The 16,986-nt window shown below is 45.6% G+C and overlaps 1 protein-coding gene across 1 annotated transcript in view; it reads right to left on the bottom strand.

The window, feature by feature from the left end:
- The window catches only part of radx (RPA1 related single stranded DNA binding protein), a 69,465-nt gene that overhangs the window by 30,532 nt on the left and 21,947 nt on the right, over positions 1–16,986 (bottom strand). Inside the window, exons 8-11 of the mRNA XM_078547673.1 lie at positions 13,656–13,823; positions 11,379–11,536; positions 9,503–9,699; positions 3,175–3,249 (exon numbers count right to left, since the gene is read on the bottom strand). Coding sequence (XP_078403799.1) covers positions 3,175–3,249; positions 9,503–9,699; positions 11,379–11,536; positions 13,656–13,823 — 598 coding nt within the window. The remainder of the gene's footprint in view (positions 1–3,174; positions 3,250–9,502; positions 9,700–11,378; positions 11,537–13,655; positions 13,824–16,986) is intronic.

Consider the following 16,986-nt stretch of genomic DNA (forward strand, 5'->3'; position numbering starts at 1 on the left):
ACTTGTTGAATTGCTGTTAAAAACTCATCCGGTTCATCAGGGAAGGAAATTTCTGTCCTTACCTGTCCTGGTCGGTAAGTGACTCCAGACCCACAGCAATGTGGTTGGCTCTTGCCGGCCCTCTGAAATGGCCTAGCAGGGCAATAATAATAGCACAAGCTTTCTTTTTAAGTGTATAAAGATTTAATGGGATTTTTGATGCATTTACAGCAACTAGGTGAATTTTCCACCTTCTTTCATCATTTATAAGTCTCTGAAGGTTGCTTAACTCAAATCAAAATCAACTTGATTTCAAAGCTGTGACAAAGTGAATTTAACCTTCTCCCTGGTTTTGTAACTGGGCAAGTCCGGTTGGGTGCCTGCAAAGATAAAAATCCTCCAATCCTATCCTGAACTGCTGGGCAAATGTGAAAGTCACCCGGGTAGGGAGGACGATTAAGACTCCAGAGACGGAAGCAATTGTACCACACCCTTCCTCTGGGGATCATTCCTCACAATGAATTAACCATGAAAGTGTAGTGACTGCCATTGTGGGCTGAACTCCAACACATGCTTAAACATGTCGATCTTTCGACAAGTCCTATTTGCAAAGCTTTCTGTGGGACAAACATTCTCTGCCAATCGACAAGAGTGACTGATCATAATTTTAAAAAGTGCACAGAAAGGTTGTCTGTCCAAACTTGTCCAGGATCCGAGAGCAATATCTCGATTTCGGGAATGAGTGGGTTCTCTTACGAGGATAGGTTGGACAGGCTGGGCTTGTTTTCACTGGCGTTTAGAAGAGTGAGGGGTGACTTGATTGATGTATATAAGATCCTGAACGGCCTTGACAAAGTGGACGTGAAGAGGATGTTTCCTCTGGTGGGTGAGTCCAGAACTAGGCGGGGCACTGTTTTAAAATTAGGGGTCGCCCTTATAGGGCAGAGATGAGGAGAAATTTTTTCTCTCAGAGGGTTGTGCGACTTTGGAGCTCTCTGCCTCCGAAGGTATTGGAGCCGGAGTCGCTGAATTATTTTTAAGGTGGAGGTAGATTCTTGTTAGGCAAGGGAATCAAAGGTTATCGGGGGTAGATGGGAATGTCGAACTCGAAACACAAACAGATCAGCCATGATCTTATTGAATGGCAGAACAGGCTCAAGAGGCCGAATGACCTACTTCTGCTCCTATTTCCTATGTCCGTACGTTCATCTGCTTGCACGAGGATTCACGAAGTAAGCACCAACCTTGAGTTTTACTTTGGGAATGATAAAAAGCAGATTTGGGGTAGACAAGGAGCTCTGAGGCCCGAGTGTGCTTAACTGGTTCTTTGTGACCTTGGGTTATAATTTTTCAACCACTCTGACAGCGCAGCCATTGGTATTTTGCACAAGACACTTGTGATGTGTATGGAGAATGCCAAGTTTGCTTATCCCAGACCATTTGGAGGACAGTGTTTGGAGAGGAGATTGCTAGAAATGATCCAAACAAGTGCACTACTGTTCAGGGCATTCAACTGGATCCAGTAAAATCTGAGGCTCTTGTTTACCAATAACGGGCAAAGCCTACGTCAAATTGTTTGCTGTCTTTTCTGGTGTTACCCAGCAGTTTCAGTGTCAGCAATTGCATAGAAATTAAAGCACAGAACAAGGCTATTTGGTCCATGGGACTTCCAGGTGAGGTGCTGTTGACTTTCTCTTACTGCGGCAGAGTGAGTGGAAGGACTGAGTGCTGAGTATGTGGATTCATGAGGGAGCGGTTCTGGATCTTGCTACGAGCAAGTTCAGCTGTGGTGCTTCCTACATTCCAACACTGAGTACACTCCAAAAGTACTCCGCTGACTATGAAGTCCTGAGATTGTGAATCAGAATTGCCAACAGTTTAGAAGATTGGGCCTTTGAAACCAAGTCAAAACTGCAGACACGTCCAACTCTTTTACCTGGACTTTTGGTGGTTTGGGGGGGACTGAACGAGCAACCTCAGGATTGTGAATTCAAACATCTTTGTGGCAAGATGGGTCATTCAATTCAATAAAGCTGCTCATTTATGGGCAAGCACCAAGATAAAATCAGGGTGAAAACTACGGATTGTCAATAAAAACCCAACCAGATCCTTAACAGGGAAGGGAACCTGTCATCCCTTATCCTGTCTGGCCGCAAGTGACTCCAGCACACTATGTCATAAGAAATTGGGATCTTGAATAAACAGATATTTTCTGCGTAATATAACACCGTCTAAAGAGCTTTCTAAAACGACAACACTTTTTAAACAGTCTGTGGAAACAGGCAAGGTCATTTGGTTAATGTTGTCATTCCTAAGTTAAGGTGGCGTCTTCTATACCCCCTTATCTATGCAATTGTTTAAAAAGGACCAGGATATCAGCCTCAGCAAGATGTAAACTTAAAAGCTGACCTTGCGCAGGGTGACGCACGAGGGGGGTTTGTAACCACCCGGACGTTTTGAGTACCTGTCCTATATCCATTGGTCAGAATATTTAGGTAGATGATTGACACTGGGTAAGCTACCAGTCCCCCATAAAGGGTATATAGATTGGTGTCATACTGGTGAGGGGCTGAGGTGCTGGTGAGGTGGCAATGCTCATTGGGCTGCTGCCTTCTTCAGATGGAAGACGATACCAGAGGAGGAGGAGGGAGATCAAGAGATCGAGGGAAGAGTTTCCTAAAACTTCGACTAGAAAGTGGAATGCGGTTATCACAAGCTGTTATCGGTCATAATACCTTCTTATCTGTCTAATTAGTTAATGTATCACATCTTAAAGTTACATACGAATAGTCGACTGCCTGTTTAGGTATCTGTGGTCCCGAACCCAGAAATCTTACAATGTGGTTGACGACAAAACAGCTCAGCCCTCTACCCAGTTGTACAAGCAATCACTACACAGAAAAAAGCACAATGCCACCTTCTCAGGCAAACTAGGGATGGGCATCACTTTCACAGCATGGCCCACATTCCAAGTTTGAAATAAAGAAACTGCTTTGGTCATCAGCCATGGTTGAAATGAACGACAGAAGATGCTCCAGGGGCTGAATGGCCCACCCCTGTACCCATGAAAGATAGAACTTGCATTTCTGCAATGCCTCATCACAATTGCTCAGCACTTCACCCGCAACGAGCGCCTTTGAAGTGCGTGTGTCATTATATTGGCTCCTGATTCTGATCTACAATCAGTCTACAAACCTCTTCAGGGCCCTCTGTCTGTTTGTCTGCTTCTTCCTCTTCAGCAAGCCCATCTGTGGATCCGCCGACTTCTTCCTTGATTCAAAGGATGACAAAAGAACATTAGTTTGCCCGGCCCCTAAAAGCAATCGTGTGCAATAAAACTGGAGGGAGGTCAAGCCACAAGTGGCCATGGTTTGCAAACGTAACTGAGTGGTTTGTGCGTTTGCCATTTGCTACAGTAAATCTTTTGCAAATCTCTCAATGGATACCTACGTCTGAAAAAAGACAAGTGTCAGCATTCAATTCCATGGTCAGTATGACAGATGGCTTCATAATGCTCATAATGGTACAGGGGGTAGCAGATACCCTTTGAACTTTGTTGCCTTTTAAGGCAATAAATTGCACCGTTTTACCGACAATTTATAATTTACTAAATTTTATTTTTGCTCCTCTTAACTTACGCATCGAAAAGGATTTCCACACAGTCAGCTAAAATCAGTTTGAAATAACTGAGATACATGACTAGGACTTGGCCCAGTCACAATGCGGCCATGTCTGAGTGGGTAGCATTCTTGCCTTTGAAACAGAAAATTGTGGGTACAAGTTCCACTCCAGAGATCTGAGCATAAAATCTCAGCTGATATTGCCTGTGCAGTATTGAGAGACTGCTGCATTGTTGGAGGTGTCGTGTCTCAGATGAGACATTCAAATGAGGCCTCGTCTTTTTGGAAGGAGAGAAGGCCGATCGTTACCCCTCCACCAACGTGGCCTGATTAGGGCCTCAATAGGGGTTAATTACTATTCGAAGCTTAACTAGTGGTGAGTCAAGTCAGCTCTATTTAAGAGAGGGACTAGCTGGAAGCACGCTACAGTGTGCTTGCACAGGAACAGGAGAGCGAGCACATCCTGAGTGGGTATTCAGAATTTGGTGCAAAGCGGGAATTCGGTGCATTGGGGATGAGGTGCTCTTTGCATTTTTTCCTTGCTATCCAACTTCTTAAATCCTCAGAGCGTGCGGCAGCGTAGGGACTACAAGGGAAGGGAATCACTGGTAAGTAGTGGGTAAGGTATATACTACTTTAATTGCTTATAGTTTAAGGTCTTTTTGTGGTTTACAGTTTGTGTACTCTGCAGTAACGAGGATCAGGAAAGAAGGGCCCTAGAGTAATTGACTTAAAAGTTTTAATTTAAAGGGATAAGTCATGGCAGGAGAGCTTAAAACCGTGGTGTGCTCCTCGTGCTCCATGTGGGAAGCCGGGGACATTTCCAGTGCCCAGGACCCGCATGTGTGCAGGGAGTGTGTCCAGCTGCAGCTCCTGGAAGCTCAGGTTTCAGAGCTGGAACGGCGGCTGGCAACACTGTGGAGCATCTGCGAGTCTGAGAGCATCGTGAGTAGCACGTTTAGAGAGGTGGTCACACCGCAGATGAAGGGACTTGAGGAAGGAAGGGAATGGGTGACCACCAGGCAGTCCAAGAGAAACAGGCAGGTAGTTCAGGAGTCCCCTGGGGTCCAGCTCGCAAATCGGTATTCCGTTTTGGAGGCTGATGAGGGCGCTGGTTCCTCCAGGGAGTGTGGCCAGAGCCAAACTTCTGGAACAAAAAGCAGCCTGTCTGTACAGGAGGGGAGGAAGGGAGGAAGAGCAATAATAATAGGGGATTCTATAGTCAGGGGAACAGACAGGTGCTACTGTGGCCGTCAACGTGACTCCAGGATGGTGTGTTGCCTCCCTGATGCCAGGGTCCGGGATGTCACTGAACAGCTGCAGGGCAACCTGAAGGGGGAGGGTGATAAGGCAGAGGTCATGGTACATGTTGGTACCAATGACACAAGTAGAAAGAGGGATGAGGTCTTGCATCAAGAATTCAGGGAGTTAGGTAGCAGACTAAAAAGCAAGACCTCTCGGGTTGTAATCTCTGGATTACTCCAAGTGCCACATGCTAGCAAGCTCAGAAATAGGAGAATAGCACAGATGAATACGTGGCTTAAGAGTTGGTGCAGGAGGGAGGGTTTAAGATTCCTGGATCACTGGGACCGTTTCTGGGGAAGGTGGGACCTGTATAAGCGGGTCTATACCTGAACCAGAGTGGGGCTAACATCCTTGCGGGCGTGTTTGCTAGTGCTGTTGGGAGGAATTTAAGCTAATTCGGCAGGGGGAGGGAACACAGAATGTTAGCAGAATAGGGACACATCATGATACAGTAAAACAATCAAGTCAGAGGGAGTACAGCTGCAATTAGCTTCAAAGGAGTAAGGCAAGGCTGGATGGCCTCTACTTTAATGCCAGGAGTATTACAGGTAAAACGGATGAGCTAAGGGTGAGGATTGACATGTGGAATTGTGATATAGTAGCCATCACTGAGATGTGGTTGAGGGAAGGGCAGGATTGGCAGCTCAACATTCCGGGATATAGAATCTTCAGGCAAGAGAGGGGAGGGGGTAAAAGAGGAGGAGGCATTGCATTATTAGGTAAGGAGTCAGTTACTGCAGTAAGGAGAGATGATATCTTGGAGGGGGCACCGAATGAATCTTTGTAGGTAGAGCTTAGGAATAAAAAAGGGAGCAGCCACATTATTAGGTGTTTATTATAGACCCCTAGATAGTCAGCGGGAAATTGAGGAGCAAATATGTGCACCATTTGTGGAGGTGTGTAAAAACAATAACAATAGGGTAATTATAGGTGATTTCAATTTTCCCAACATTAATTGGGATAGACATAGTGTTAAGGGCTTGGATGGAGTGGATTTCTTGAAATCTGTACAGGAGAACTTTTTAGGTCAATCTGTAGAGGGTCCAACAAGGGACGGTGCATTGCTGGACCTAATTCTGGAGAATGAAGCCGGACACGTTGCTGATTTGGTGGTGGGCGAGCAGTTTAGTGATAGCGACCACAACATGGTACAGTTTAAGTTTGTTATGGACAAAGAAATCGGCAAGTTGAAAAAAAATGTTTTAGATTGGGGGAGAGTGGATTTTAGTAAAATAAGGAAGGATCTGGCCCAGGTAGACTGGGAACAGTTACTTGTGGGGAAATCTACAGAGCAACAGTGGGGGGTGTTCAAAAAGGAAATGGGGAGGGTACAGGGTCAACATGTTCCCTCTAGGGTGATAGGAAGGAGTAACAAGCCCAGAGAACCATGGATGACTAGAGATATTCAGGTTACGATGAGAAGGAAAAGAGAGGCTTTTAGCAGGTACAAGGGAAGCAAATCAGCAGAGGCATTAGTGGAGTACAGGCAGTGCAGGGTGGAGCTTAAGAAAGCAATTAGGAGAGCAGAAGGGATATGAGAAAGCTCTGGCTGGTAAAAGTGGGGAAAATCCCAAGATATTCTCTAAGTATATCAATGGGAAGAGGATAACCAGGGAAAGAGTAGGGCCCATAAGGGACCAAGGGCGCAATCTATGGGTGGAGCCAGAGGACATCGCTAGAGTGTTGAACAAATACTTCACATCCGTCTTCACCCAAGAGAATGAGGATGAAGGTATCGAACTCGGGGAGAGAGACTGCGAGGTTCTTTAGCAAATTGATATAGGGAGTGACAAGGTATTGGAGGTGTTGGCAGGCTTAAAAGTGGACAAATCTCCAGGTCCGGATGATTTGTGTCCCCGGCTGCTGAGGGAGGCAAGGGAGGAGATCGCAGGGGCTCTGACCTGAATTTTTAATTCCTCTCTGGCAATGGGGGAGGTGCCAGAGGACTGGAGAACAACTAATGTGGTTCCGCTATTTAAGAAGGGTTGTAGAGATAAGCCAGGGAACTACAGGCCAGTGAGTCTCACGTCAGTGGTAGGGAAACTACTGGAGAAATTTCTGAAGGAGAGTACCTATCTCCACTTGGAGAGGCAAGGTTTGATCAGGGATAGTCAGCATGGCTTTGTCTGAGGGAGGTCATGCCTAACAAGTTTGATTGAGTTTTTTGAGGAGGTGACCAGGTGTGTAGATGAGGGTAGTGCAGTTGATGTAGTTTATATGGATTTCAGCAAAGCCTTTGACAAGGTCCCACATGGGAGACTTATAAAGAAGGCAAAGGCACAAGGAATACAGGGTAATTTGATAAGGTGGATTCAAAATTGGCTTAGTTGTAGGAGGCAGAAGGTGATGACAGAAGGATAATTTAGTGAGTGGAAGCCAGTGTCCAGTGGCGTACCACAGGGATCTGTGCTGGGTCCCCTATTATTTGTCATTTATATAAACGACATAGATGACTATGTGGGGGGTAGGATTAGTAAGTTTGCAGATGACACAAAGATTGGCCGGGTGGTTAACAGTGAGGTTGAGTGTCTTGGGCTACAGAGAGATATAGACGGGATGATCAAATGGGCAGATAAGTGGCAGATGGAATTTAACCCTGAAAAGTGTGAGGTGATACACTTTGGAAGGAGTAATTTGACAAGGAAGCATTCAATGAACAGCATGACACTAGGAAGTTCTGAGGAACAAAGGGACCTTGGCGTGTGTGTCCACAGATCTCTGAAGGCAGAGGGGCATGTTGGTGGGGTGGTGAAAAAGGCATATGGGACACTTGCCTTTATCAATCGAGGCATAGATTACAAAAGTAGGGATTTCATGTTGGAGTTGTATAGAACCTTGGTGAGGCCACAGCTGGAGTGCTGTGTGCAGTTCTGGTCGCTACATTATAGGAAGGATGTGATTGCACTGGAGGAGGTGCAGAGGAGATTCACCAGGATGTTGCCTGGGATGAAACATTTAAGTTATGAAGAGAGGTTGGGTAGACTTGGGTTGTTTTCGTTGGTGCAGAGAAGACTGAGGGGCGACCTGATTGAGGTGTACAAGATTATGAGGGTCATAGACAGGGAGCAGCTGTTCCCCTTAATTGAAGGGTCAGTCACAAGGGGGCATAAGTTCAAAGTGAGGGGCAGGAGGTTTAGGGGGAATGTGAGGAAAAACTTTTTTAACCAGAGGGTGGTGATGGTCTGGAATGCACTGCCTGGGAGGGTGGTGGAGGCGGGTTGCCTCACATCCTTTAAAAAGTACCTGGATGAGCACTTGGCACCTCATAACATTCAAGGCTATGGGCCAAGTGCTGGTAAATGGGATTAGGTAGGTAGGTCAGGTGTTTCTCACGTGTCGGTACAGACTCGATGGGCCGAAGGGCCTCTTCTGCACTGTGATTCTGTGAACGTCACTAAAACAGATTACCCAACAATTATCACATTGCTGTTTGTGGGACATTGCTGTGCACAAAGTGGCTGTATTACAACAGCGACTACAATTCAAAAAGCACTTCATTGGCTGTGAAATGCTTTGGGACATTCTGTAGTTAAGGTGCTATATAAATGCAGGATCTTCCTTTTGTTTTCCTTCACAAGGAAACAATGAGAAGAGGACAGGGACAAGGGGAAGGAATGTACAAATGAGAGAGTCCATTAGAAGACTTCAAACAGTGTCAGAGTTTTGGTGGCTGAGACTGGAGGGCTATTGGGAACCTGTCCAGCCAGCAACGATGTGAGACATGGAGGTAGACTTTCAAATTTCCACCTGGCCATAAAACTGGCACTCAGGAGCGACCAACTGCCCAGGGAAGAAAACGCCTGAATTTCATCGCTATTGACAACAAGTGACAACGTTTCTGTAAAGTGCAGTTGTTCCACACATTAGCTTAATGCCCCTCACCTCTGACCATCCTGCCTAGTCTACCAACCTTATTCCACCTTCATTATTTTTAAAGTAATAAGCAAAGGTTTTTAAGGAAAATGAAAAAAAAAACAAACAAACACCCTTTCATTTTCTGATGCCTCTAGGACTTTTCTCCAGGATTTTCTTACAGCAGCGCCCAGGCGATTGATCTTTAATTCCTGGAGACTCCAGGCCAATCCTGGAGTGTTGGCAACCTTGTAAATCTACCTGAGCAATGCTCAACTGGGAAAGGAAGGTTCTTCAGAAGAAGTGATTGCAATTAGATAGAAATGCTCCTTTTTTTTTTATAAATGCAAAAGCAGATGGCCCTTATTTATTTACTCCTCTTTATACTTGTGAAAAAGTGTCTCAGGTTGTATTTTAATTTTGTGCCCATCAAATGAGGCATGCTAGGACAAACCAACCCAAATTAGCAGTGCAACATGGGCCAGGCACTCTTGACATTCCCAACTTGAAGGTTGGTGTCAACTTGTGATTAAGTTGAGATTTGTGCTGTGGACTTGCCCCCACAAGACGGTTAGTTAAGACTGCTCACAATTCGTCACCGTCAGGGCTCTCTGTCCCGTGGTGTGACACGAGTTCATAGCCTCAAGGTGAGATGACTCCAGTCCACTGTGTCATCCCCTTTGACTGGCACAATATACTGAACACATCACCCTTCCTGAATAGGCCACTTTGCTTCAGTGCAATACCTTAACGCATAGCGATTCAGCACTGGCGATGACTGCCTTGGATGGTGCCTCTCTGGATCTACACGAAGCGCCTCTGTTGGCCGGCTCACACTGGTGTCTTCCTCTGGACCTTCCCCGTCAAGTCTGACCGGTGCTGAAGTTGAGGCTGCAAAAGCGTCGTCTTTCTGCAGGGCCGGGTCCAGGCTGTTCCGAGCCCTCTGTTTGTGATGAGGATAAATTTAAGGTTATTTGTCTGACTGCATGCCTGGGACATCCATTTCTCGGGGCAACGCGCCACCAACTCAAGAAAACTGCTAATAAAAGAGGTCAAAAGAGTAGGCCCCAATGTTAAACTCCAGCCAAACCCAACATAATGTGGACTGGGGGAAGGTGGGCAGGTTGTGGCCCAAGGTGAAAATAATAATCAGGCAGCCAGTGGATTGGGCAGAAGGGATCCTGGGTGGATTGGATGGAAACCCTGAAAATTAGCTAAAAAGATTTGAAAATGTTGGGGGCAGAGAGTGGGGGGGGTGGGCGGGTGGGGGAAAAACACCTAAAAAATTGATGACAAGTTAAATGATGGGCTGGCCCAGCTAACTCATGCAACAGTGACACTTACTGGTTGGAGGTCCATATTTGCAGTGTGACATATAACTCAAGACACTGGCCTTTCCCATTGTAAAACCTTGCCCCCGAACACTGGGTTTACCTATTATAAGTGCTGCCATGTAAAGTGTGACAGAGGAAGTAATATCAGTGTAGACAGGATGTGTTACCCATGTGGAAGATTTTAATAGATTAGAGATAAGAGTTAACATGATGTGTGAACAACATGGGCTGGTGCTTAAATGCTGACAAGGCCAGTCATGGTGACACCATAAAAGCGACTTCAGGGATTGAACAATGTTCAGCACCATTCACCACTCCTCAGGTACTGAAGCAGTCCTTGTCCACATGCAGCAAGACTTAGACAACATTCAGGCTTGGGCTGATAAAGTGGCAAGCAACATTCGTGCCACACAAATGCCAGGCAATTGACTATCTCCAACAAGAGAGAATCTCACTATTTCCCCTTGAAATTCAATTGCATTACCATCACTGAATCCCTCACTATTAACATTCTGGGGCTTACCATTGATCAGAAACTGAACTGGACTGGCCACATAAATACTGTGGCCGCAAGAGCAGGTCGGAGGCTGGGAATTCAGTGACGGGTAATTCACCTCCTGACTCCCCAAAGCCTGTTCACTATCTAGAAGGCACAAGTCAGGAGTGTGACGGAATACTCCCCCCTTGCCTGGATGAGTGCGGCTTCAACAACACTCAAGGAGCTTGACATCGTCCAGGACAAAGCAACCTGCTTGATTTTCACCCCATCCACCACTGACTCACAGTAGCAGCAGTGTGTACCATGTACAAGATGCACTGCAGCTGCTCACCAAGGTTCCTTCCACAGCACTTTGCAAGCCCATGACCTCTACCACTTAGAAGTGCAAGGGCAGCTGATGCATGGGAACACCATTACTTGCAAGTTCCCCTCCAAGCCACATACTATCCTGACTTGGAAATGTGTTGCCGTTCCTTCACTGTCGCTGGGTCAAAATCCTGGAACTCCCTTCCTAATAGCACCGTGGGTGTGCTTACACCACATGGACTGCAGCGGTTCAAGAAGGCAGCTCACCACCACCTTCTCAAGGGCAACTAGGGATGGACCATAAAAGCTGGCCTTGCCAGCGATGCCCACATCCTGTGAAAGGATAGAACTTATACAAAAGAGAGCCAGTTCGCATATTCGAAGGACATGATTGTCAACAGCGGTTACAAAAACATCACTGGAGGAAAAGCAAGTCCTGACACAACTCTAGCCCTCAAGTTGATTGAAGGTAACTTCTCATACCGGCACTGGCTTCACACGCAGCCTCTCAGCTGAGCCTGTGTGACAAACGTATCCAACAGCAGCAATGGTTCCCTGAAGGATAATCCGCCTGTGCTCTCTGTAATGCAGGCTTTCAATCTCCTTCTTCAGTTCACTGATGGAGGTGAAGGGAGCTGTGGCTGGAGAATTAAAACTCATTACAGATATGAGATTAAACCACAAACACCCTAAAAGTAAATCTAAGCACTAATAAAATAAATAAGTAAAACATCATCTGCTGCAAAGTCACATCCTGACTTTCTACTGTTTTAAAGCACAATTACACCCTTTCTCATTGGTGACAGGATTCACTCAGGTTTCCTATCAATAATCTATCTACCTAAAATGATACATTAATAAAATGTATATGACAACTCCAGTAATCAGTTTCAGGTGAATAATAAACGGGAATGGTAGAATTTAGCGGGAGGTGGTGGCATAATGGTATTGTCACTGGACTAGTATTCTAGAGATCCAGGGTAATGCTCTGTGGACCTGGGTTCCAATCCCACCATGGCAGATGGTGAAACTTGAGTTCAATAAAAATCTGGAATTATGATGACGACCATGAACCCATTGCTGATTGTTGCAAAATCCCATCTGGTAATGTCCTTACCTGGTCTGGCCTACATGTGACACCAGGGATAATTCCCCTGCTCTTCTTTGAAATAGTGCCATGGGATTGTGTGTCCACCTGAAAGGACAGTTTAAAGGTCTCATCTGAAAGATGGATCTTAATAAGACACGTGGAAGATTCAAATGGGAGTTGTTGCAAGAATGTGCTTTTTTTTTTAAGAAAAAGGTACAATTTCTAATTTTTCTTTTTCTGGCTAGATTTTTTAAAAAAATCTTTTAAGACATTGGAGGCTGCCAGATGGCTACATCATGCATTCCACCAAATGGGATGAAAAAGAACAGACACACAACCCCCTTGAGGAGCATGAAAGACTCCGTCTCCTGTTGGCTTTGCACCATCCTGAAATTTTTCAAAAGTTTCTGAGATCAGACATCAAAGTGAAATTATCTGTTCTAAAAGCAATGACTGCAGCAGACATGGATTCATAGAATTTAACTGGAATATGTAGCCAGCAAGGCACTTTAATGGGAGGTGTTACAAAACAGAGTTCAGAATGCTGTACTGAAAACAGGCTGGCAAAAGTTGTTTACTCAATCCCTCTCCCTCTCTCTCTTAAGTATTGTGCCTGGATTTGCAAAGTAAGCATTCTGAAAAGAGAAATCCAAGATCTTTTGGGGATAAAATGTGGAAATCTGCTCGATACAACTATAGCCAGGAAGACAACGGAACAAAATGGCCGCAGCATGGAACCACTGCATTAAGACTAGTCAAAGGACAGCTAACCATATACTCCTTTGTACTATCTTCTTCACCAACTGTAAAAAATCCTTAAGCCACCCTCTTATTTTGCCATCTGTACCCGTGGTGGGGGGGTGGGGGTGGGGGTTTGTGTGTGTGTGTGTGGTGCCCAAGCAAATGTGTACGATGTATTGAATGGCGTTCAATTTACCTAATAAGACAACCACCTAATTCAGGAAATGGTTTCAATAAACATATTCTGTTTTTTGCTTAACCTAAGAAAACCTGGCTGACTAATTATTTTCGGTGGGGAGACAGTGGCATAGTGGTAATGTCGCTGGACTAGCAATCCTCCTTGCTCTGGAGGCATGGGTTCCAATCCCACCATGGCAGCTGGTGGAATTTGAATTCAGTTAACAAATCTGGAATATAAAGCGAGTCTCAGTGATGGTGGCCATGAAACTATCATCGATTGTCGTAAAAAAAAACAATCTGGCTCACTAAGACACCCTTACCTGGTCTTGGCCGACATGTGACTCCAGACACACAGCAACGTGGTTGACTCTTAACTGCCCTTTGAAATGGCCTAGCAAGGCACTCCAGGGCAATTTGGGATAGGCAACAACTGCTGGCCTTGCCATTAACATCCCATGAAAGAATAAAGGGGAAAAACAAAACAACCTGACAGTGTAAATAGTGGTACTGATGCAGTATTGGCAAAGCACATCCTCTCTAAATTCACAAAAAAACCCTGTTCTGGTCATTTTGCCCCTCCCCATGTGGCTATAACAGAGTGGAAAGGAAGTGTAGTACGCAGAGCGGCTAAGTTGGGTGATCTACTGCACTTAATCTCTGCATTATCCCGTTTTCCTCAATAAGGTTAATTCAACGTGACAGGAAGTCCCAGGCACTGCAGAGGGAACCCAACTTGCAGCGAGTCTTACCATCCAGGTTTTTACAGTAATCCTGAAATAGGTTCGGGGCCGGAGGGAAGGAATAGTAGCCACCCATTACCGACCTCTTCATCACATCTTTCTCATGCTGTCCTTTTACCCACCGAATGAAGCTCTGTACTTTTGGATTCTGTGTGTACGGTTGGCCTTTGTGATGCCCTGAAGATCAAGAGAGAGGTGTCATCAGAATGAGACCAAGGAGATGAGTGTAATAACAGCATTGCACTTTGCAGAACTGCTATTAACTTGCAGTGTTAACACCCCCATCATCAACAGAGCAGCATGCATAACAAACAGGCTCCTTGTCTCAGGATCAAAGTGTGCTCAGGAGGCCATTTGGCCCATCGGGCCTGTGCCACCTCTTTGAAAGAGCTATCCTTTCATTACTTCCACTCCTCTGCTCTTTCCCCATCGCCCTGCAAAAGTTTTCTCCTTTTCCGCAAGGAAGACGTGGAGGAGGTTTACTAGAATGGTACCAGGGATTAGGGACTTCAGTTACATGGAGACACTCGAGAAGCTGGGATTGTTCTCCTTAGAGCAGAGGAGGTTAAGGGTAGATTTAATTAGAGATGTTCAGAATTATGTGGGGTTTTGGATAGGAAGATACTGTTTCCAATGGCAGGAGTGTGAGCAACAAGAGAACGCTCCTTCAAAATAAACAAAAGGAACCAGGGGTGAGGTGAGTATTTTTTAAACTTTAGTTTTACCTAGCAAGTTTTGATCTAGAGAGCACTGTCTGAAGAAGCAGCTACAATAGTAACTTTCAAAAGTGAATTGGATGCAGATTTGAAAAGGAAACATTTTTTGGGGCTATAACGCAAGAGTGGGGGAAGTGGGACCAATTGGATAACTCCTTCAAAGAGCCGGCATACATATGATGGGCTGAATGGTCTGCTCCTGTGCTGAGAGATTCTGTCAAAGCTACCAACCCGCAGCTTCTACAACAACCTGTACTTACATAGTATCTTTAACTGAAGGAAAACATCCCAACACACTTTACAGGAGCAGTAGAAAGCAAAATTTGACACCAAGTCACATTAGACAATATTAGTGCAGATGGCCAAAAGCTTTATCAAACAGGTAGGTTTTAAGAAGCGTCTTAAAGAAAGGCAAAGGGGGAATTTCAGCGCTTAAGGCCCAGGTAGCTGAAGACATGGCCACCAATGGTGGAGCAATTTAAATCAGGAGAATTTGAGGCCAGAATTAGGTGAGCAAAGGGAAAGGCGAGGTCTTTGAGGAATTTGAAAACAAGAATGTGAGTCTTAAAACTAAGGTATTGCATGGCCAAGAGCCAATGTAAGTCAGCAAGCACAGGGGTGATAGGGGAACGGGACTTGGTGTGGGTTAGAACGTGGGCAGCAGAGATATAGATGAGTTCAAGTTTACAGGAGGTAGAATGTGAGAGGCCAGCTAGGAGTTGGTTGGAATAAGTTGAGTCGAGAGGTAGGGAAGGTGTGGATGAGGATTTCAGCAGCAGAGCAGCTGACGTTGGGGTGGAGTCAGGCAATGTCACGGAGGCGGAAATAGACAATCTCCGTAACAGCACGGCGAAGTGGTCATCTTGGGATCAAACTGGACAATGAGTTTGCGAGTGGTCTGGTTCAGCCTCAGATAGTTGCTAGGGAGAGGGATGGATTTCGGAGCTAAGTAACAGAGCTCGTAGGGAGGACCAAAGGCAATGACTTCGGCCTTCCAAGTAATTACTTGGATTAAATCTCTGTTCTTTCAGTACTGGATGTCAAAAAAACTAGTCTAATAATTTAGCAACCGGGCCGGGGGGCGGGGAGCTGTGGGGGTGGTTTGAGGAGCAGCTGGGGATCGTCCATATGGAAACGACTGCCGTGTTTTCAAATGATGTCACCCAAGAGCAGCATGTAGCTGAGAAATAGGAGGCGGCGAAGGATATAACCAACTATGGATAATTATTCATGCACAATTACTTGAGCTCATCAATATAGGCAAAACTTCAAGCACAACTGATTAATTCCTGAAGCTTTCAGTGCTCTTTTACTGGTGCATTTCATAGTCTAAAAAACTTCATTGTTGAGCAGGAGACCAGCCTTTTGGAAATATAGAGGATTATGGATGAATGGGAATAATTAGCCTATAATTTACTCCTCCAGGTTTCAGATGACAACAGGGCCCCATCAGAGGGAAGCTCAAATGGATTCTGAGTCATTTGAATCCGATGATTAAATTACAGGGTTCTTTCATTTATTTTTTATATATATATGAGCTGCACTTTCTAAACAGAAGAGCAGTGCAAAGGACAGTATAAAGTCACGCTAAAATGAGGCTGATTCAAATAGTCACCGCTGCAGAATAACACTGACAATTGAGTCACAGTTTAAAGATAGCACAGTTATTGGCAGACTTCAGGTTCACTAAAGGTTGAGGAGAAAATCATTCTTCAGAATTAGCACCGCAGAGTTTACAGAGAAAAGGATGCACAGCCCACGTGCAGGATATATTGGACATTCTTTGTCCTCATCACTGTACCAATACACCTTGTTTGACTGGAATCCCAACATCAAAAGGCCAAAAGGGAATTGGCAAAAGGCCCAGGGGTGAGATGAAGAGAATTTATTTACTTTTAGGGCGGAACTCCTGATGTCACCCCGCGTCATTTCAATTTTCAGGTTAGCGGGGGCGCAGCTGAATCAGCTGTGCACTCGCCGACCTGTCAACGGCCAATTGAGGCCATTTAAAAAGTAATTGAAGTAATTAATGGACCTGTCCGTCCAACCTTAAGGTTGGCGGACAGGCCGGGAGCCCTGGTGGGCTTCAGAAAAAGCATGAAACCTCATCCACGGGCGGGATGAGGTTTCATGAGGGTTTTTAAAAATTTAATCGATGTTTGATTAAAAGTAATGGACGTGTCCCAACTCAGGTGACAGTGTCACATGAGGGGACATGTCAGGGTAATTTTATTTTTGCCCCTTCACCATTTTTAAATTTGGCGCCGATCTCCCTGAGGCAGCACTTAGCCTCGGGGAGATGAATGCACTCTTTCGCACACATGCACAAAAGAGCGCACTCCCGGCTGAGGGATTCACCCCACCCCGCCCGGACAGGGAGCGCATAGTGCTTCCTGGCGGACGTCACGCTGGACGGGCCTTAATTGGCCTGACCACGTAAAATGGCGGTGCACCCCTGATCGGGGGCGCCAATCGGAGGCACGCCTGCCTGCGTTGGCTCCTGCACATCCCCCCCCCACAGATGGGGGGATAATTCTTCCCCAATAGTAAGTTTCAAAAGGGTATTGGATAAATACTTCAAAAGAGAAAATTCGGAGGGTTATGGGGAAAGAGCAGGGGGGTGG

Source organism: Cetorhinus maximus, chromosome 8 (assembly GCF_964194155.1).
Source record: "Cetorhinus maximus chromosome 8, sCetMax3.hap1.1, whole genome shotgun sequence".
In the NCBI taxonomy this organism is placed as follows: Eukaryota; Metazoa; Chordata; class Chondrichthyes; order Lamniformes; family Cetorhinidae; genus Cetorhinus; species Cetorhinus maximus.